The 22,740-nt window shown below is 39.2% G+C and overlaps 1 protein-coding gene across 1 annotated transcript; it reads right to left on the reverse strand.

Moving 5' to 3' along the window:
• Positions 1-3,142: 3,142 nt before the first annotated feature.
• Positions 3,143-11,715, reverse strand: LOC121871873. Its single transcript, XM_042374448.1, has 2 exons — positions 11,281-11,715; positions 3,143-3,396 (listed from the first exon to the last, which is right to left on the reverse strand). The coding sequence occupies exons 1-2, from the start codon at positions 11,565-11,567 to the stop codon at positions 3,279-3,281; spliced, it is 405 nt and encodes a 134-aa protein (XP_042230382.1). The 5' UTR covers positions 11,568-11,715; the 3' UTR covers positions 3,143-3,278.
• Positions 11,716-22,740: the final 11,025 nt, after the last annotated feature.

The raw sequence follows: 22,740 nt of genomic DNA on the forward strand, positions 1-22,740 counted from the left end.
AGGGGAGAGGGAGAGGGGAGAGGGGGAGGGGGGGAGGGAGAGGGGGGAGAGGGGGGGAGAGAGAAAACTTGACCTAATGTTTCCTAAACTATAAAAATCCTAAAACTATAAAAAGTTAACCTTATTCATATGTTCGGTGTTTAGTAGGTGATGGTGTTGTTTCGGTTTTTAGAATGTGTTGGGTTTGGTGTTCAGATGAGGAGGGATCCATAAAATCGAAAGTGATTCTTTACATTTTTACAAGTTAGGAAACATTAGGTTAGGTTTTCCGTCTACTTCAAAGCCCTGCCCACTTCCAACAAGTAACATACTGTAGTTGGTAATTTTATCGGTTAAAATACTCATAATTTTTAAATTTCCGACAGAAATGCTATAGAAGAAAAGTGTCTTAAAATTATGGAAACTACCGATTCCAAAACTAAAATCCTAAAATTCACTACATGACCGAAACGATAATAATACCCCATACTTTAAGGTATGTGGCCAAAAGTGACTAATCGAACCACAGTGGCACATCGAAACAAAACCTAATGTCCTTTATGTTTACAAACAAAGCCTACTGCATGTGTTTTTGGCTTCAGCACAGTTTTCATGCATAGATTTATCATTGAATATGTTAGTTGCTCTAAGCTTATCTAAAGGTAATACAGTACAAGTATTGCCTTCGCTTGTAACACTGGGCCTGTGGGATTTTGGGTTTTGTTGAATGTCATTCTGCCTATGGCATGAATTCATGATGATAAACAAGTACCGCCTGTACAAGACAGTAGAGTAATGTGCAGTACTGTACTGTAAATTGATCAGGTCCAGTGCAGGAAACCCTGAGATGCCAGTGGCAGTACATCATCTTTCGATGCTGGTCAAAATTTATAAAAAAAATAATAATGTAGGGAGGGGGGCTTCATTATTTTCGTTTGTAAACTGCAGCATGGGAAATTTTTTTTTATTTTTTTTTATCTTTGAAAATTTGTAAACTGAAGCTTCAATAATTGGGGTCTACCTGTACAGTAAGTCCTCGTATATCGTTGCCCCGATTAACGTTGTTTCGGTACAACGTCGCTACTCTTTAGATACCAATAATTCGGATAACATCTCGACGACACAATTTAACGTTGTTTTTGCGTTGTCATGGACTACTTTTTACGGTGCATCACCCTCTTTCGTCTTGCTCGCTACGCTCTCGGGAGGAGGAGGCAGCCGCCGAGTATCAGTGACTCACCACCCTCCTCCTCTCCCTCCCTCCCTCCTCCCCCTCCCCTCCCACCTCCTCTGCTTCACTACCCACCACACACTCGCTCCACCACCTCCGCCCATTGATGAATACGAATACAAAATGGTTTAGTTATATAGCTCCTCCCCAACTTATGACGGGGTTCGGGACACAAATCCAGGTCGTAAGTCGGAAATGAAAAAAATAATACCTGTACATATAAAGCCTATAATGTAATACAGTACAGTAAAAGTAATCAATAATGAAGAATGGATACAGTGTTACTGTGCACTTACCTTTAATGTAGTCAGCTGAATGCACATGGGGCCCCCATAATTTTCTATTTACAGGTATACATGGAGATTATATTTATTGGATGAAGCAGAGGAGGAGACAGGGCTGGGTGGGTCATCAATGTCGCTTTCTTCAGACAGGTTAATGTACAGGGGAAACTTGCTGGTTGAAGGTATTGGATCATCTTTAGGGAGTGAAGAGGCAGCACTGGTGGTGTGTGAGGAGACAGCAATGGGGGACTTCTTAAAATAGATGTCCAATTTAGACTGCACAGTTTGCTTTTTCTTTTCCTTATAAATCTCCCTGTAGCAAGCAAGTGCATCTTGGATCATTCTGTCAACTTTGGCAAAACGCTCAACATTTAGATCCATTCCGTCAAACATTTGCATCCCCTTATTAATTGTAGCAAATGCCTCTGCCATTTGCTTCACTGAAATTTTTTTTTGGGGGGTGCAGGTTCTTCTACATTTAGACTCTTCTTCCTCTGCATTTTTCTGTGCTTCCAGTTAGATAAAATCCTCGTTACTTAGCTCTTCTGCTACACTTTCAACCAACTGTTCAACATCTTCATTATCAATTTCTAACTCAAGCTGTTTATCCAACTCCACTATCTTGTTACTAATCTCAGGAATTACTTCGTCTTCATTAAATCCTCTGGAACTGTTCACATATCTTTTTGGGACTTTCTTCCGTATTCCATTCATGCACTGTTCTGTAACCTCATCCCATGCTGCAATAATGTTCTTTTTACATGTCAAAATGTTGTTGTCCTTCCAAAACTCTCTTGAGCGTTTTCTCACCTTCAGTAGCAGCAACAGCCTGAGCGAAGGTCGTACGTAAATAATTAGCTTTAAAAGCTGCAATAGCACCTTGATCCATGGGTTGGATGACAGAGGTAGTGTTAGGTGGAATGTAGACTACCTTCACATCAGGGTGCATGTCGTCCAGGTGTGGTGGGTGTCCCGGAGCATTATCCAAAGTTAACAAAATCTTGAATGCAATCCCTTGTTGCAAACAATACTCCATGGCTCGAGGAATGAAACAAGTCATGAACCAATCCTCAAACAGTACTAGGGTCATCCATGCTTTCTTGTTACTGCGATAAAACACTGGCAGTGTGTGCTTGCTGACATGTTTAAAAGGCCTGGGGTTCTCTGAATGATAGATCATAAAGGGCTTTAACTTGAAACCAGCTACATTCCTCCCCAACAGAAGTGTAATTCGGTCCTTGAATGCCTTGAATCCTGGCATTGTTTTCGCCTCTTTCTGGATGTATGTCCGTTCAGGCATGCGCTTCCATAATAATCCAGTTTCATCCTCATTGAATATTTGCTCAGGCAAATAATTTCCTTCCACGATCACACGATCTAGCTCCTCCTTAAAGCTTCGGCAGCAACAACATCAGCACTAGTTGCCTCTCCACTCACCTTAACATTATGTAAACTGTAGCGGTTCTTAAATCTGTTAAACCACCCATGACTTGCTGTAAAGGTTTGCTCACACTCATCTCCTGCCTGCTCCTTCAGGCTTTCAAAAAGGCTTCTTGCCTTTGCCTGTAGGGTTAGAAGGCTTAAGGGTACATGCTTTTGTATCTGGTCTTCCATCCATATCACAAGTAATTTTTCCATCTCATGAATGGGACCTTGTCTTTTCTTCGTTATTATAGTTCCCTTTATAGGTGCTGATCCTTTCACTACCTCACGAATACGTTCCTTGTCCTTCAAAATAGTAGATATGGTCGAGTATGAGAAGCCTCGATCAGGTGAAATTGTTGCTATAGTTTTCCATTTTTATACTGCATTATTATCTTCATTTTCGTCTCAAAAGTAATTGACTGTCTCCTTTTCTTCTGAGCACCACCAGCACTCTCACTTGTACGCTTTCCAGTCATTCTGAAGTAAATTAAATACGAAAATAATGTCAGTACACAGCACGATCAGTTGCGGACACAACGACAGCCAAACACCAACTAAGCGCTCTACGGCGTGGGTGCTGTAGCCACGCGGCAACCCAAGCCACGCCACGCTCTCGTACGGGACGGAAACGTTTCGGTATAGAAAATGCGCACGTCATTTGAAAAAAATGTTGGTACCGACTGCGGTGGTCGTATGTGCGGATGGTCGTTACGGACTGAGGCAGGTCGTAAGTGCAGGTGGTCGTAGGTCGAGTAGGACGCAAGTCGGGGGAGAGCTGTGTATATATATATATATATATATATATATATATATATATATATATATATATATATATATATATATATATATATATATATATATATATATATATATATATATATATATATATATATATATATATATTATATTATTATATTATATTATATTATATTATATTATATATATATATATATATATATATATATATATATATATATATATATATATATATATATATATATATATATATATATATATATATATATATATATACAGTGGGGTATGCTATAACGAACGGATCCTACTACGAATATTCCTATAACAAACGGTTTTACCTATAAAATTGAGAATGCTATAACGAACGAAACTCCTACAACGAACATAATTTAATTTTTTTTTTTTCTAATTTATTGTTTTATTATTACAAATATTAATGATATTCTTTATTTCAGGGGTTTAGATGCATATTTATGCACTTTTTACAATTTTTACAATTTTATATTATATTTTTCAGTGTTAAGTGGTTGTATTTGGGGGCCTGGAACGGATTAATCCTATAACAAACGAATGCTATAACGAACAAGGTTCTAGAACCAATTAGATTCGTTATAGCATACCCCACTATATATATATATATATATATATATATATATATATATATATATATATATATATATATATATATATATATATATATATATATATATATATATATATATATATATATATATATATATATATATATATATATATATATATATATATATATATATATATATATATATATATATATATATATATATATATATATATATATATATATATATATATATATATACAGTGAGTTCTGCTATAACGCGAATTTGCTCTAACGCGATTTATGAATTCGGAACAATATTTGTATAACGCGATCGCTTGTTTGCTATAACGCGATTTTTGCTTAATATTTCTCCAATTTTGTGGTATTAACTGTGAATATGGTAAAGAAGAATATCTCCAAAAAGCATTCTGATGATAGAATTCCCGGTGATTATCGTAAAAGAAAGGATATAACACTTGAAGAGAAGCTTGATGTTATCAACCTCAAAATCACCCTTCTCCCACATCAAGTTACATTCATATTTTTTCAAGGTAAAGTGTTAAATTTACTGTATGATTTCATTATTAGATATGAATGTAACATTTATTTAGACTGTGCTATCCTTTGTGTTAGGCTAACTACTAAATTTTTTCGATTTCGAGTAAACTGCACCTAACCCTATTTTCTTCATAAGCCCTGTTATTTCTATTACGCGATTTTCTATAACACGATATTTTACAAGAACACAATTATCGCGTTATAGCAGAACTACCTGTATATATATATATATACACAGTATTACCCCGCCTAACGCAGTTTCACTTAGCGCGTTTTCGCATATACGCGGTGCCTTGCCAGAGCTGAACTTTCACTTAACACAGATTTTTTCCACATATACGCGGTGAGTGTCCGGCTCGAGATGCTATTTTTAGATTTTGCCCACGCGCCACGCGCCACCCGCCCGCCCGCCTGCCTGCCTCTCCCTCCTCCTCCCTCCGCTTGGGCAAGCCGCGCGGTAAGGTTGCGCAGTGTGTGTCTTTGTTGCGTTATCACTGACGTCATATGACGTATCGGACTGTGATTGGCCATGCATCCCTACCCCCCTCTGCTGCTAGCTGTAATTGGCTTAAAGTATTATGACGTGACCACCCCGGGGAGGGAGGGAGGGAGGAGAGACGACGCTTGACCTAGCCGCGGCAGTTTCATCCCTCAAGGCCACCCCGGGTTAACGAGCATCCATTGTTCCGTAAAATGGCTTCCGCCGGACCACCACCGCCCCCAGAGAGAGACCTTTCCTTACCTGGACCCAGCGGCACTAAGCCAAAGAAGACACGACGTTCATTAAGCTACGAGGTGAAGTACCAAATTGTTCAAGATTTGGAGAAAGGAAGACGGCAAGTTGATCTCGCGCGCCAGCATGGCGTCAACGAATCTACGATTCGTACGATCAAGAAGGATGCAGCCAAGATCAAAGAGCACATGAAAATCACAAAGTCTGCAGGTGCTTCATCTATCAGGTATTGCCAGAACAGGGTGCTGGCAAAAGTGGAAAATTTGCTGGTGAGTTATTTGGTGCGTCAGGCGCGACGCAACATGGCGGTGGACACGCGCTCAGTGCATGAGTACGCACGTGAGCTATACGCAGCAGTGACACGTAAACTGGGAATTGCAGAGCCCAAACCCTTCAATGCTTCCTCTGGTTGGCTGCATAGGTTTAAGAAGAGGAACAAGATCACCAACATCAACATTGGTGGTGAGGAAGCGAGTGCTGACCGTGTGGCTGCTAGAGATTTTCCTCCGTTTTTACGTGAGATTATGGAGGAAGGACAGTACAGTGACGACCAGGTGTTTAACATGGACGAATCTGGTCTTTTCTGGAAAAAGTTACCTTCCAAGACCTTCGTTGTCCAGTCTGCGAGCAAGGTAAGGGGCCGGAAGATGCAGAAGGAACGCATCACCGTCCTGTTTACCACCAATGCCTCCGGTACCTGTAAACCAAAGTTATCGGTGATTCACAAAGCCCGCAAGCCGCACGCCTACAAGAATATGGACATGAACAAGCTTAATGTCCACTGGCTAACCGCACGTAAGGCGTGGATGTCCTTTTCTCTGTCCCTCTTCTGGTTTGACAACTGTTTTGTTCCTGACGTGCAGAAATTCTGCGAGCAACAGAATGTTCCATTCAATATTTTGTTGCTCCTTGACAACGCACCTGGACACTCGCCCCTACTTATGGATCGTCACCCCAACGTAAAAGTGGTCTTCCTTCCTCCCAACACTACGTCATTAATCCAGCCCATGGACCAGGAGTTGATCTGCAATGTGAAAGCTGCGTACTCTGCAAAGAAGTTCAAGCTCCTAAACGACTCTACCAACACCAAGGATGAGTTGCGTAAGCTGGGTGACACCGACAGCGAGAGCAAAAGCGACGAGGACAAGGAACAAGAGGCGGCGACTCAAGAACTTCTCGTCAAACAATTTTGGAAGAAGTTTAACGTTAAACAAGCTGTAGACTTCTTGGTGGAGGCATGGGATCTGCTGACTATTGCTACGATTCGTCACGCATGGAGACATGTGTTGCATGGCATACCAGGTGAGAGGAGGAGTGAACCTGTGACTGGTGAGGTTCAGACTGTTGCAGTAGCAGTGGACCTTGCCAGAGAAGCTGCGCTCAATATTACAGCTGAAGGCTTCTCCGAGAACACCAACGAAGACATCCTGGAGGTGATCAAAGATCCTGAAGTGACTGCCGACGAGATGTTGGAAGAAGAACACGCCAGTGAAGAGGAGGAAGAAGGTGCGTCATTCTCCGAAGAACCTAGTTTAAGTCATAGTGATATTAAGTGTGTCATAGAGTTTACAGAAAAAATTAAGTCCGTCCTTTCCCGCGACAATGACGATGAACGCTATGAAGTCTTCCATACCCGACTGGTGCAGGCTATGGAGCCGTACATCAAGGTGTATCACGACAACATCAACACCAGCCGTCAGCAAAGCATAACCGAGTTCTTCGCCCGCAACCCACCACAGCCAGCCCAAGCCAGTGATAGTGAAAGTGAAGTTGACTTTGAGGGATTTGTCAGGGAAGCCCTGACAACTGGAAGTGACAGTGATGTTGATTCACCTAGTAATGGTGATTCACCTGAGGGCCAGTAATCTGCCCTCTGCCTCGGAACCAGCCTCCATCCCCGTATGCTGACCCATCTCTTCTACTACCGTAAGTGTTCCACAAAATTTTTCGTTTTTTAACCTATTCTTTATTTTTCCTATGTTAACCTTTATCTTTCCTAACCTAACCTCTTCTATATTACTTGTTTTTTCATACCATCATAAAGTTAAGATAGAATTTTTACTACAACATAGTTATGTGTCGTCAAAAAGTGGAGTTTGGGGGTCGGGCTGGGTTCTATTGGAATTAATCCCATATGTTCTGTTGTTCACTTAACGCGGGACCCTCTGGGTTCAATTGACCACGTTAAGTGGGGTACAACTGTATATATATATATATATATATATATATATATATATATATATATATATATATATATATATATATATATATACATATACAGTTAACGAACTGCCTTCCATAAGGATCTTCAATTCGGTTACCGAACAAAAATTCGGTTAACGAATTTCTTACAAACCGACCTCAACATGTTTTCGCTTACACTGACTGGGCAACCAGCTTTAGTATCAGTCCGCCAATACATTAATCGGTTCTAGGGCTTAAATTCCTTACTATTTTAGTAAATATCAAGAAGTTTATACTTTTCAATAATTTTAAAAGTTTAATATTAAATTTTTTAGTCATTTTAACAATTATTGAACATAATTGAAGGTAAAGTGACTAGTTTAATGCGCGGCATCCAGCCTCTTAACACAGCAAACAGGCGTTAGTCTCTCTCTGTTTTCACTGGAGGTAACATCTTGCTTGAGACTCTCTTCAACTAAACGCTTTTTTTCTGTGTTTCCAAGCAAATTATTGGTCATATTGAAATTTATTTTACATATTGACAATATATAATGCAGTGCAGTGTTGATTTAAAGAAAATAATCTTGAATTACACCAAGAGAGCTAAAATTTTATGGGTGAAATGGCACCATGGGGTGACTTCTCTTCCACCCCAATGCCTTCTCTTCTCCCTTCTCCTCCACCACCATTCTAATTCCCATCATCATCATCATCATCATCATCCAGGAGCCTTCTACATACACACCTCAAAGTAAGTGAACTTTTCTACCATTTTTGTTGAATTTAGGAAATTTTCGGTGAGCTGGAACCACTAGCTCCAAAAACCCATTGAAACAATGGTTTCAAGTTAATCTAACTCGTTAACTAATCCACCTCTGAACGGATTGAGTTCGTTAACCGAGGGTATATATATATATATATATATATATATATATATATATATATATATATATATATATATATATATATATATATATATATATATATATATATATATATATATATATATATATATATATATATATATATATATATATATATATATATATATATATATATATATATATATATATTTATATATATATATACACAGTAGTACCCCGCTTAACGCGGTCAATTGAACCCACAGGGTACCGCGTTAAGTGAAAACCGCGTTAAGTGAACAACAGAACATATGGGATTAATTCTAATAGAGACTGGCCCGATCCCCAAACTCCACTTTTTGACGACACACAACTATGTTGTAGTAAAAATTTTATCTTAACTTTATGATGGTATGCACACACAATTAATAATTAAGAGAAATATCAATAATATTAGGTTTTTTAACACTTGCATTAGTAGAAAAGATGGCTGGGCACACGGGGATGGGGGGTTGGTTCCGAGGCAGAGGGCAGATTATTGGCCCTCACCTGTATCACTTGTATCAATTGTATCACTATCCACCACAGAGGCTTGCAGGGCCTCTTTGTCAAACCCCTCAAAGGCCATATAAGTCCATATCCTCACTATAATTATCACTATCACTGACTTGGGCCGGCTGTGGTGGGTGGCGGGTGAAGAACTCGGTAATGTTTTGATGACTGGGCGACCTTGTGCGCATCGTGCCCGCGCCGCTTCCCGCGTATATGATGAAAAATTCCGCGTTAAGTGAAAGTTCAGCTCTGGCGAGGCACCGCGTATATGATAAAACGCGTTGTTGGTGTGGGGATTGGTGGATGACATCATTATGACCTGACCTCATGTTTTTAGGTCACCCTGTATATTTAAGCCTCTCTCTGTCCATGTAGTCCAGTTGCCTCTGAAGATGTCTTGAATAAAGATTTAAAGCTAAGGTAATTGTTTCCATTTTCCGTGATTTTATCAAGATATATATATATATATATATATATATATATATATATATATATATATATATATATATATATATATATATATATATATATATATATATATATATATATATATATATATATATATATATATATATATATATATATACACACACACACACACACACACACACACACACACACACACACACACACACACACACACACACACACAGTGGTCCCTCGGTTAACGAACGCCTCTGTTAACGAAATTTCGGTTAACGAATTACCTTCCATAAGAATCTTCATTTCGGTTAACAAACAAACATTCGGTTAACGAAATTCTTACGAAAATGTTTCGACATGCTTTGGCAACTCTGGGGATACTGAGAGAAGTTACAGAAGAACAAGGTTATATATAAGGAGCACAGAACCGAAGCAAGGCAAATGCTGATATGCCCGAAAACAATACACATGATGTCTTTCAGTAGTATCAATTAAATCTGCACTAACAATGCTACAATCTGTCACTTGAATCACTTCAATATCTTCACTGGTCCCAGTTATGGTAATTTGAGGTTTGCAAACTTTAACTGCATTTTCTCTTGTTTTTAATTTACGGCACTTATCCTACTTCGGTTCTGTGCTCCTTATATATACTGTATAGCTACAGGTGACCTCATAGAGTAAAACACAGTGTAACTTCACACTTGACTCTTGGTCAAGAAACTTTACCTGATGAGACAACCTGTTGTCCCAATGACTTCACTGGACTTACTCAATCTTAAAGCATTGATAAATAAATTTGTGCATTTTTCATTGATATTAACCTAAAAAAAAAGAATTAAAAATTTTTTTTCAACAATTTATCTTCTAATTAGTAAACTATCTCTACTAACCCCTTTACTATGAGGATGCTGCTTTTAATATTTTGTTTGGTAAACATCAGACAATTTTATTCAGCTAAGAGGGGGGGCCCTGTACATAAGGGTCCATAGTAAGACTATCTTGACTTCGAAGTTGAATCTAAGAAAAATGCAGATGGGCCAAATAAATAGACAAGATAAAAATCTTGCACAATAACCCTTAAATAAACCTCGATGTCAAAATTTTCCACAATTTGCTGATGACTAATTCCTTTGTGTGGTGAGTCTCCATCAGAGCCTGATCATCACCTGCCCTAACTTCCACCCCTCCCCTTCCCATAATCTGGCAGTAACCACTGTCATGTGAGGTCATAATTCCTATCACTTTACATCTACAGCCTCTCACTTAGCGGTTCCTTTGAAATGTTAACGACTAGACCCCAACAGATCAGAGGCAGGTGCTAATGTAGAGATAAACTACCTGCACCTGCCACAGGTCACTATTCCTGGTAAACAGATAACAAGCTGCCCATTTAAATGTTATACCACTCGCCAAGAATGTGTAAGAGTTGATATTTTACCTGACGTAATTTAGACCAGTGAGACTTATATTAAAAGGAAGGTTCAACACCCCACCCCCCAAGGTCTGCCACTGATAGTGCACCATCTTGGCAGACAGTTTAGAATGGCTTCAATTTTTTTTAATCATATACCCTGTACGGTATTCAATTGTTACCCCCAACATGTCAAATTACCCCAGCATGGGAAATTTACCCCTAATTGAGAACTCCTGGGCTAGACCATGTTAGTGTAATAATACTGAGTTATAACAGCCAATAGAGTACTTACAGGCATGGGAGAGACTTCAGTGCTTGTCTGATTTGGGATTGAAGGTGGCTCAAGTAGTCGAGCACACCGTTCTCAGGAGCCTCCTCCTCATCCACATCTGCTGTTTTGCCGCCATTTTCCTGAAGGCTGATGACATCCTCGAAGTACTGTTCTTGTGACACAGAGAGAGTATTACCACCTGGAACTTCACTATCCATAGAACTCATACTTGGAATGAAACCCTCATCCAATGAAGAGAAAAATCCACAAAATAACAGAAAAAATCTGCTGCCCAAAGGCAAGGGCATAAGTTCTTGTGAGAGACTGGCAGCAGTCAGTGCACTGATTGGCTATTGGAGTCACAAGGGTCCCAGACACATTGGCTGTGACACCACCACCCCATGGGTACACTTTGTCGTTCTATTCTGCCACATCAGTGGAGCTTCTTGCAGTGAGGGGGGGAGAAACAAACAGAATTTATGGCAGGCAGGAGAGTCCATTCAATAAACTGTCCTATATAAATTGATTAAAAAAGGGGAGGGGTATAAACAAACTGAATTTATGGGAGGAAGGAGAGTCCGTTCAATAAACTGTCCCAAATACATTGATTAAAAAAAGGGGGGGGGGGGTGATGATGAGTTTGTTACTCCTATTCTAGACTTAATTTACTCTCATAATGTTTACATAATACAATATGAAATAATGTAGATGACAGTAATGTCTGAAATAGATGTACATACTGTACTAAAAATAGATACAGTAACCCCTGTACTGTACTAATTACACTACTAAAAGTGAGCAATATACAGTAAGTATATCATAATCTTACTTTTTTAAATGAGAGAGCAAACAGCCTAATATATAATAATCACTTGCTACTGGGGTGTTTTATTCATAGTTTAAAGACTGTTTCTCAAGTAACAACTCGTACACCTTTTTCTATTGCTACTACAACATTAAAGTCAAATATTAAAATACTTACTATACAGTACAATACTTACCTTTTATTGCTGAATTATTTCATTGATATTGCTGGTGTGTAGGAACACATTGTCTTCACTCATATCGGAAGTTGTAGAAAAATTCTCAAAACCTTAAATTTATATTTCAATTTGGCAACTTGGATTTTTTACCTACCCAATTTTCAACTTGGATTACAGGTATCCCTTGCTATATGAACATTCAAAAAATTATTATTCACTTATAAACTTCCCATGCTTATACGACTTTGAGTTTCAGTAGATTCAGATTGTACCCTCCGGAGTCAACTGAGGCGGCCATCTTGAGGAGAGATCAGCAGAGATGTATTCTCGCTCACTGATCATACCCCGCTCCCTCCTGCATCTCCAACAAGCCCATATTTTTCCTTTTGCTGTTTGTTGTGTGCATTGAAAAAAATACGAAAGGCTGAAGGTAATAAAGCATCACAAATGTGGTGATGACCCTACAATGATTGGGAAAGCTCTTGGTCTGGCTGCTTCTACTGTCGCTACAATTTATAAGCATGCTGGCAAGATCAAGCAAGAAGTTGAAAACGTTATGTGTATAAGAGTAAGCAGCCTAACACGCAGTCGTGACTCTGTGATGGACAACTTGAAGCGTCTTCTCCACCTGTGGAAAGAAGACAAGAATTCATGTGGTGCCCCCCTATCCAGCCTCATCATCAAGGAGAAGACTGTCATTCTGGACAACCTTCCCAATCTCGCTGATTAAAACCCTTACTCAGCCCACCCCTCCTCACCAAAGTTACACAATATTTTATTTATGTTGTTCATGTGTTAAATAGTAAATTACCATCAGTTAGGTAGGTTTTTGCTGTTGTTTGTGAACCGATTTCATGTTTTTTGGGGTATTTTTGTCATTGAGGAACCAAACCGTATTTTTCCCATATGTTCTATTTGCTATACAGAATTTACTTAATGAGAGTTTTGTTTTTTTGAGAACCTAACCCATTCGTATATTGAGGGATACCCGTACTGATTTAAGAAGATTTCACTTGGTAATCTTGACTGAACAGCACACAGCTTGATTAAACACAGGAAGAGAAAGTTTAAAAAAATACTAACATCAACAAATATGAAGTACTCCAGTACACAATATTAAGATCAACTTACTGCACAATGGAAAAACTCTCATTTGTTTCTAAAATTAGAGCAATTATCAGAGCTACATATAGCCTTATAAAATTGATTAACAATTGGATAATAGCCTCAGCACTAATAGTAACTGCAGCCCACGATCAACTGCTTCTGTTTAATGCAGAAACAAGTACTTCAATGGTGAAAGAACATCTGTGATATTAGACACAGAAAATTCAGAAATTTGATATTTCAAAGTACAGTACAGACTTACATGAATAAGAATAGAGAGACTTACAACTTGTCTGATACTACAGGGGGCGAATACTCAAAACATCTCGTAAGTTACACATTCGGCGATATCGTAAGATGCAGGATATTTTGTTTTGAGTATCACTACAAAGGGGACTTACAACCCCAAGGGTTGATACACAGTCAGCTGGGAGATACAGTATCGTAAATCTTTTTGAGTATTCAGCCCAAAGTTCACAAAATTGGAAGGAGAGAGACATAACTTCTTTGGTAATACAGCAGTACAGTACAAGATTAGAGATAAAATCTTGTCTGATAGTGTACTATTGTACATATTTACAAGATTGGGGAAAAAGACACACACATAACTTACAATAAATACTGGATCCTTCATAGAAAACTGAGCATGAAAAAGTTTTATGATTAATAATGCAGTTTTTAATAAAGGAAGACACATTAATGTGTAACATTGCTGCATATAAATGATGTAGAAGTATGACTTAAGTTCCTTAAAATTATTAAAATACCATCTATCCATTTACTATGTACACTCACACCAAAAAGTATCGGTGCAAGGTGTGATCGACGACTTCCGAAAGGATACGTATACACTGTGATATGTCGGGAAGGTTGGTAAGTGTATCCTCATAACCCCCTCTCCCCACTAGGTGTTGCCATATGGCTGACAATCAGTGTTTGTTTCCTCTTTTCGGATTGTTGCTTTGTGTCGACTGAATGATGAGCGAGGGTTCGGTCTCGGTGAACGTGGGTATAAAACAGAGGCAATATGAAGCAGTAGAGATCTACACATGCCAGACGACATGGAAACCTCAGAGGGAACACTAGGAGCTATTATTGCCCTTCATAACGAAGGGTTTGGCGTCACAGATTAGCCAGCAGGTTGGTGTCCACAAGAACACCGCTGCATGATGGATTTGGCGATACCTCCAAACTGGTGCTACAGACGACAGGTCTCAGAGCGGCCGTCCAGGTTGAGTGGTTTATTTGGTAGCATAAATTGATGTGGCAATATTCACAAGTATCACAAATAATTTTAACAGGGAGCTACTCATATTTCATACTGTCTATTTATCACTTCCTGACTTTATTTATAACAGTTTGTTTAACTTGAACAGGGCTGCCAACATACGGCTGGAACAACTCGCCTTTCCCAATACCTATCGTCACTGGTCTCAAATTGTTCACACTACAGTATGCACCGATACTTTTTGTTGCGAGTGTACATAAAACATAAATAGATAATCTCTATACTGTAATCAGCATGTCAATAAAAAGCTGAAGACCTTCAGTGCCAACCATAATTGCACTATTTTTGCATGCAATATTTATCACAGACAATTGTGACTCCTTACACAGACTACTGAAAAACAAAGACAACTTAACATGAAGCTGAAGCATGTTAAAAGATTACCGGGTATCTCGTACAAAAGACTGAGTATGTAAGTACTGCATCATATGGGAAATTTTGTGTGCAATAAATTCTCACACATAATACAAGGATACAATCCATGCCCCTTAACAACCAGATCACAAAGGAATAAGCAGTGAGGATGAAAATTTATAAAGCACTGTAATAGTCAACTGAATATGCTTGCTGGAATTTCTCATCACATTACTTTTTTTACAGTTGGCAACACACCAATTTATTTAGGTCATGCAAAATTTAGACAAATGTGAAGACATCAAATGGGTACAAGTATCATGTATAATACTGTACTGTAATCTAAATATTTTCACAGCTTAAACCAACAGGTCAGAGATTTGCACTTTAAAGTATGCCAATGACACTAAAAAGTAATTTTGAACACACTGTAACAATGATGATCTACCCCGTAAACTGATCAAAGCTGGGTTTATTGAGGGCTAGTCACTGACACAGTACGAAAGCAAGCTGGCACGGGAGAAAAATATTCCGTGTAAGTCAGTAAGTCAAGAACGTCATCTACCATAGAAAATTGCTTTTCAGAGTTTAACAAAGTCCAGTAATGGGAATTGTAGTTACCATATATATTAAAAACTAAATACTGTACCTGTATCTGAAGGATAAATAAAAGCCTCATATTTGTTTTAAAGCACCATGCATTGCAAAGCAGAGCAGTATGCCAAGGAAATGACAAGAGACTTTACACAATTGAAAAGATATGTGTGTGTATGAAGGTGGATGGGAGAAATGAATGCAAGGCTCACTGATACATTAACTAAAGGTTGTGTTCACAGCATCTATCGTGAGATGATACTGTACAAATACCAACCAACCTTTTGTACTGTAATTAGATACATTGATAAAAATGAAAATTTATGGTATGGTATTTACAAACTTTACTACTTATAAACATTAGAGTTAGGAACCTGACAAATGAGACTGCAAGAGAATGTGCAGCAAGGAGAGCTGCCATCAGATAACCATGGCTAAACCATGCAAACATGGAAAATGGCCATTAAAAGATGACGATGAATTTTAGATTTAAAAATACCATTGCTCTAACTTTTTACTTGTAAACACTGGAACAAGTGTGATGTGTATAAACTTTTAATATTGTTCAGTATTGAATGGCATTCTGAAAATTACTAACAATATCAAATACCTATTCTGCAGAATCTTTAAAATACCATACTGTACAGTAGTACCCCGCTTAACGCGGTCAATAAAACCCACAGGGTACCGTGTTAAGTGAAAACCGCGCTAAGTGAACAACAGAACATATGGGATTAATTCCAATAGAAACTGGCCCATCCCCAAACTCCACTTTTTCCGACACGATACCTATGTTCTAGTAAAAATAACATCTTAATTTTATGATGGTACATGCACACAATTAATACTTAAGAGAAATAGAGAAATACAGTCGCCAAGTTAATGTCCATTCAAATAATGGACTCAACTCCCTCCCCCTCTTCTCACACAACACTGCTGGCTCTTCCCTCTCTGAGAAATTTTTGGGGGAAAACCGCTAAATTTTAATAAATAATACCTCAAACATTCCTTGTAAGACCAGGAATATTTTGAATATAAATGTCATATATTTTGCACAAAAGATAACATATTTACTCAGAGTAAACATTATATCTAAAATTTGTATGTCTAATACAAAATCTATGATGTTTATATTCAAATTGATCACCAAATTGTAAGAATTCCAGCAATGTAAATTATATTCTGGCCGGGTAATTTGAATGAATTTTATGAGCTAAAACAAATATCTTCAGTTAATAAAAAAAAAATATTTTTCACACATGCCAGGTGGTCGGTCGCCGGTCCCTCCCTCCCCCCCACCAACCGTATTTAAGTCGAAACACTGTATTTAAAGAACAATGGTTAAAATCCAACTATATCATAGCCTAAGTCCTTATATAAATTTAAAATCACTTAATTTAAGAGAAGAAATAAAATAACAAAATACAGTAAATGAAAGTCATCTGGTAAAGGTAGTAGGTACAGTAGTAGGAAGCTGTCAAACATGGAAGTACTACTGCCTGGGAAGATATTGTAAGCATAATGTGTTGTCTAATGTGCCTGGCTGGGTTAATCCCCCCTAAAAAGTAAATTTAAAGTTTAACTTAATGGGACCTCGTTCGTATCCGCGGATGTTCATAAGTTGGATGTAGAGTCTCGTTCAAGATTCAAGGAACACTACTGGAGACAACTGGCAACTCAAGGCCATTTGTTTACTATAGTATGTAGTAAAAATTATGAATAAATGTAAAAGTGATCTGTGATTGGTTACTTAGTTCCCCGTTACTTAATTTAATGGTTGGGCTTTGTCGTTTTGTATTATATTATACAGTACTACGTACTATAGTAAACAAACGGTCTTGAGTTGCCAGCTGCCCTCAGCAGTGTTCAAAGAATCTTGAACGAGACTGTATGTAACCCTGGGACCACCCGTATATTTATCAGCATAGTTACAGTATTCTGGCAAAATGGATCACATTACCATCTGCGATTAACTGTGAATTACCTATAAGCCTCAATCAAGAATTTATCCTGGAAATACCATTTTATAACCAAGTCTAATCTACTGATTCTAACTCTGGTTTGAGCCCTCAACACTGGCAGCAGGTAACAATATAAAAATACAGGTGTACCAATCTTCTGTCAAAACTATCACCTTTAAAAAGGATGAAGAGTAGCAAGTTTCCATTAAAAGCTAAAAGATAAGCAAGTCTTGGTGTTGCAACAACATACTGTACTGTGTATATGCAGACCTTTCCTTATCTGTCCAATGCCATTTTCAGTCCAACTAAACTCGATAAATCCTTTATTCTGACTAGACTATAACATTCAATTTATATGACCACCCCTTGATTTTGACCTGCTATTGGTCCTAGGAGACCATTGTACTGTATCTAAAATCCAGCTGGAAAAGGTAACAGCAGAGTAAAATTCCAATGTACTGAGCACCGATGATGAGTGCCATTTTCCCTCAATTATAGTGATCCCATATATAATTAGAATCTTTCTATTGATAATTTTTAAATTTGGCACCTGATTGGTCCCTCCATACATCCCTCCTTCCACCATTAGCAATTTTTGTCATCATGGAGGAAGGTGGGTAGTCTTTGATAATACCTCAGGGAGTATCAACCCTGCCTTGCCAGCTGTTCCCATGCTGTGGGTTGGCGCTAGGTAGGGCATTCAGCTGTAAAACTTTGCTTCAACATGCTTGATGGCAACCAGGTCACCAGAGCTGTGCCTATCCCCTGGTCTCTGGGCTGGCACACTGGGTTTGCAGTGGGGACATCCAATTATGGTTTAACCAAACATCTACCATCAGGTAATCATGGCTAACCAATGCAAGCATGGAAATTGGTGGCTGTAAAACATTTATGATGATGATGATGATGATGATGATGATGATGATGGAAATATCCGACAATTTCAGTGACGCAAGGGAATATAGACTCCTTTGCCGTAGTAGTGTTGCCTTCACACCCACAAAAATAAATGAAATACAGTCGACCCTCGTTAATTCGGACCCCTTTAATCCGGATTTCGGATAATTCGGACAAAATCTGAATGAACTTTTTTTTTCTTTTTTTTTTAGGAATATTACCTACGCAGACCTTAAGCTAAAATGCTGGTCCACCCACTGCTGGGATAAAACACCAGCATCTTTTTAGTTAAATGTAACATCTCCACCACTAGTGTGGGGGGGAGGGATGCAACTTTTAGCTTCAGACATGAAAAATATTTACCATTTACTGCCAGTAAACAATTTTAACATAAAATATGTACCAATTAGTAATGAAAAGTTGTGCAGTACCTTCAGCAAATGAAGCTCACCAACTTACAATAGGCTAAATTCGGTCCGACTAATTACCCAAATGTAGCCAAATATAGCCGCAATGAAGTCAAATAATGGTCCTACATGAATAAATCGGACTGCTAATCACTTCTCGACTAGTATTTGGTGTCAGAAAGTCACAAAAAATTGGAAAACTTACTTTAATCTGAGTAAATACATCGCGTGCATGTACCGACGGAGCGAGGAATTACCCAAATGTACCCAAATGTAGCCGCAATGAAGTCAAATGATGGTCGTACAAGCGTAATTCGGGCTGTGAATCACTTCTCGATTATTATTTGGTGTCATAAAGTCAAAAAAATTGGTAAACTTAATTTAATCTGAGTTGTGTTGTGTTAGGTTAGATTAGGTTAGGTTAGGTACATGCACTTGATCTATTAACTCAGATTAAATTAAGTTCACCAATTTTTTGTGACTTTGTGACACCAAATACTAGTCGAGAAGTGATTGGCAGTCCGATTTATTCATCTAGGACCATTATTTGACTTCATTCCGGCTATATTTGGGTACATTTGGGTAATTAGTCGGACCCGGCTAAATTACCTTACAACGTGTTTTCAGTAGTCTATGTTGAAGTTCTTAGCATAGGCTAACTTATCATATCATATACGGTATCACAGTACTCATTGATCTACAAAAAATACCGGTAATAAAAACCTTTTCTATTTTTCACACTTAATATAATACCCGGTAATCTACTTCAACCTCCTATTGTTTACAACGACGCATCACGCACCACCAGCTGTTGAGTGTATCAGCTAGACGGTACACGTGTTTTTCGAATCGTTTTCAGTTAAAAAACTGTTACATCACACGTATATTTTACCCAAACTGCGCCTGAATGAATATGTTCTCGGAAATAAATAGTGGTTTTGCTGAAACGTGATGCATTTTAATGTAAAATAGGATAAAATACATGACGAAAACAAAAGATTTTACCTAACCTTCTGATGTTCAAGAGAAGTTACTCATTTTTTTTAATAGTTTTTGGTTAAAATACTGTTATATTACAATGGTATTCTATTCATACTGAGCTTGATATAATGCATTCACGGAAATGTAATATTTTTGCTGAAATTACATACGTATTACAGTGGAAAGTGCGATAAAATCAGGACGAAAACAATGACTTTCGCTTTCCTTCGTTCAAAAGATGTTACCGTAATCGCTTTTCGATTGGTTTTCAGTTAAAAAACCGTTGAATTACAATAATATTCTATCCTAATTGACTTGAATAAATACTACGATACCATATTTCTGAATATTTTTATTAAAATCCATCCAAATCATTTTCCTTGTCATCGTCTGCAGCACCAAACAGCTTCTCCCAGTCCTCTCCTTGAACAGGGCTAGAGGGTACGTGTTTTTCGAATCGTTTTCAGTTAAAAAACTGTTACATCACACGTATATTTTACCTAAACTGCGCCTGAATGAATATATTCTCGGAAATAAATACAGTAGAACCCCGCTTAACGCGGTCAATTGAACCCACAGGGTACCGTGTTAAGTGAAAACCGCGTTAAGTGAACAACAGAACATATGGGATTAATTCCAATAGAGACTGGCCCGACCCCCAAACTCCACTTTTTGACGACACACAACTATGTTGTAGTAAAAATTTTATCTTAACTTTATGATGGTATGCACAAACAAGTATATAGAAGAGGTTAGGTTAGGAAAAATAAAGGTTAAGTTAGGAAAAATAAAGGTTAGGTTAGGAAAACTAAAAGTTATGTTGAACACTTACGTTAGTAGAAGAGATGGGTCGGCATACGGGGATGGAGGCTGGTTCCGAGGCAGAGGGCAGATTACTGGCCCTCAGGTGAATCACCATCACCAGGGGAATCACCATCACTATCCGTTATAGTTGTCAGGGCCTCCCTGACAAATCCCTCAAAGTCACCTTCACCTTCACAGCCACTATCACTGGCTCTGGCTGGCTGTGGTGGGTTGCGGGCGAAGAACTCGGTAATGCTTTTTTGACGGCTAGTGTTAATGTTGTCTTGATACACCGTGATGTACGGCTCCATAGCCTGCACCAGCCGGGTATGGAAGACTTCATAGCGGTCATTGTCGCGGGAAAGGAAGGACTTCATTTTTTCTGCACACTCCATGGCACCCTTAATATCACTATGACTTAACTTGTGTTCTTCGGAGAATGACGCACCTTCTTCCTCTTCACTGACATGCTCATCTTCCAACATCTCGTCGGCAGTCACTTCAGGATCTCTGATCACCTCCAGGATGTCTTCGTTGGTGGTCTCGGAGAAGCCTTCAGCTGTAATATTGTGCGCAGCTTCTCTGGCAAGGTCCACTGCTACTGCAACAGTCTGAACCTCACCAATCACAGGTTGACTCCTCCTCTCAGCTGGTATGCCATGCAACACATGTCTCTATGCGTGACGAATCGTAGCAATAGACAGCTGACCCCATGCCTCCACCAAGAAGTCTACAGCTTGTTTGACGTTAAACTTCTTCCAAAACTGTTTGACGAGAACCTCTTGAGTCGCCACCTCTTGTTCCTTGTCCTCGTCGCTTTTACTCTCGCTGTCGGTGTCATCCAGCTTACGCAACTCATCCTTGGTGTTGGTAGAGTCGTTCAGGAGCTTGAACCTCTTTGCAGAGTACGCAGCTTTCACATTGCAGATCAACTCCTGGTCCATGGGCTGGATTAATGACGTAGTGTTGGGAGGAAGGAAGACCACCTTTACGTTGGGGTGATGATCCATAAGTAGGGGCGAGTGTCCAGGTGCGTTGTCAAGGAGCAACAAAATGTTGAATGGAACATTCTGTTGCTCGCAGAATTTCTTCACGTCAGGAACAAAACAGTCATCAAACCAGAAGAGGGACAGAGAAGAGGACATCCACGCCTTACGTGCGGTTAGCCAGTGGACATTAAGCTTGTTCATGTCCATATTCTTGTAGGCGTGCGGCTTGCGGGCTGTGTGAATCACCGATAACTTTGGTTTACAGGTACCGGAGGCATTGGTGGTAAAGAGGACGATGATGCGTTCCTTCTGCAACTTCCGACCCCTTACCTTGCTGGCAGACTGGACAACGAAGGTCTTGGAAGGTAGCTTTTTCCAGAAAAGACCAGATTCGTCCATGTTAAACACCTGGTTGTCAGTGTACTGTCCTTCCTCCATAACCTCACATAAGAACGGAGGAAAATCTCTAGCCGCCACACGGTCAGCACTCGCTTTCTCACCACCAATGTTGATGTTGGTGATCTTGTTCCTCTTCTTAAACCTATGCAGCCAACCAGAGGAAGCATTGAAGGGTTTGGGCTCTGCAATTCCCAGCTTACGTGACACTGCTGCGTACAGTTCACGTGCGTACTCCTGCACTGAGCGTGTGTCCACCGCCATGTTGCGTCGCGCCTGACGAATCAAATAATTCACCAGCAAATTTTCCACCTTTACCAGCACCCTGTTCTGGCAATACTTGATCATTGAAGAACCTGCAGACTTTGTGATTTTCATGTGTTCTTTAATCTTGGCTGAATCCTTCTTAATAGTGCGAATCGTAGATTCGTTGACGCCATGCCGGCGCGCGAGATCAACTTGACGTGTTCCTTTCTCCAAATCTTGAATGATCTGGTATTTCACTTCGTAGCTTAGGCCACGGCGTGTCTTCTTGGGCTTAGGGCGGCTGGGTCCAGGTAAGGAAAGGTTTCTCTCTGGTGGCGGTGGTGGTCCGGCAGAAGCCATTTCACAGAACAATGGATGCACGTATACACGGGGTGGCCTGGAGGGATGAAACTACCGCGGCAGCGTCCTCTTTCCTCCCTCCCCGGGTGGACACGTCATATTACTTTAAACCAA

The sequence above is a fragment of the Homarus americanus genome, unplaced genomic scaffold (assembly GCF_018991925.1).
Source record: "Homarus americanus isolate GMGI-L3 unplaced genomic scaffold, GMGI_Hamer_2.0 scaffold39675, whole genome shotgun sequence".
NCBI lineage: Eukaryota > Metazoa > Arthropoda > Malacostraca > Decapoda > Nephropidae > Homarus > Homarus americanus.

Excerpts from the sequence above, each read along its gene's own strand:
- LOC121871873 (XM_042374448.1), bottom strand. The coding sequence starts at position 11,567 with ATGCCCTTGCCTTTGGGCAGCAGATTTTTTCTGTTATTTTGTGGATTT. Across the intron at positions 3,397-11,280 it reads CTGAAGTCTCTCCCATGCCT|AATGACTGGAAAGCGTACAA; the intron begins GTAAGTACTCTA and ends AATTTACTTCAG.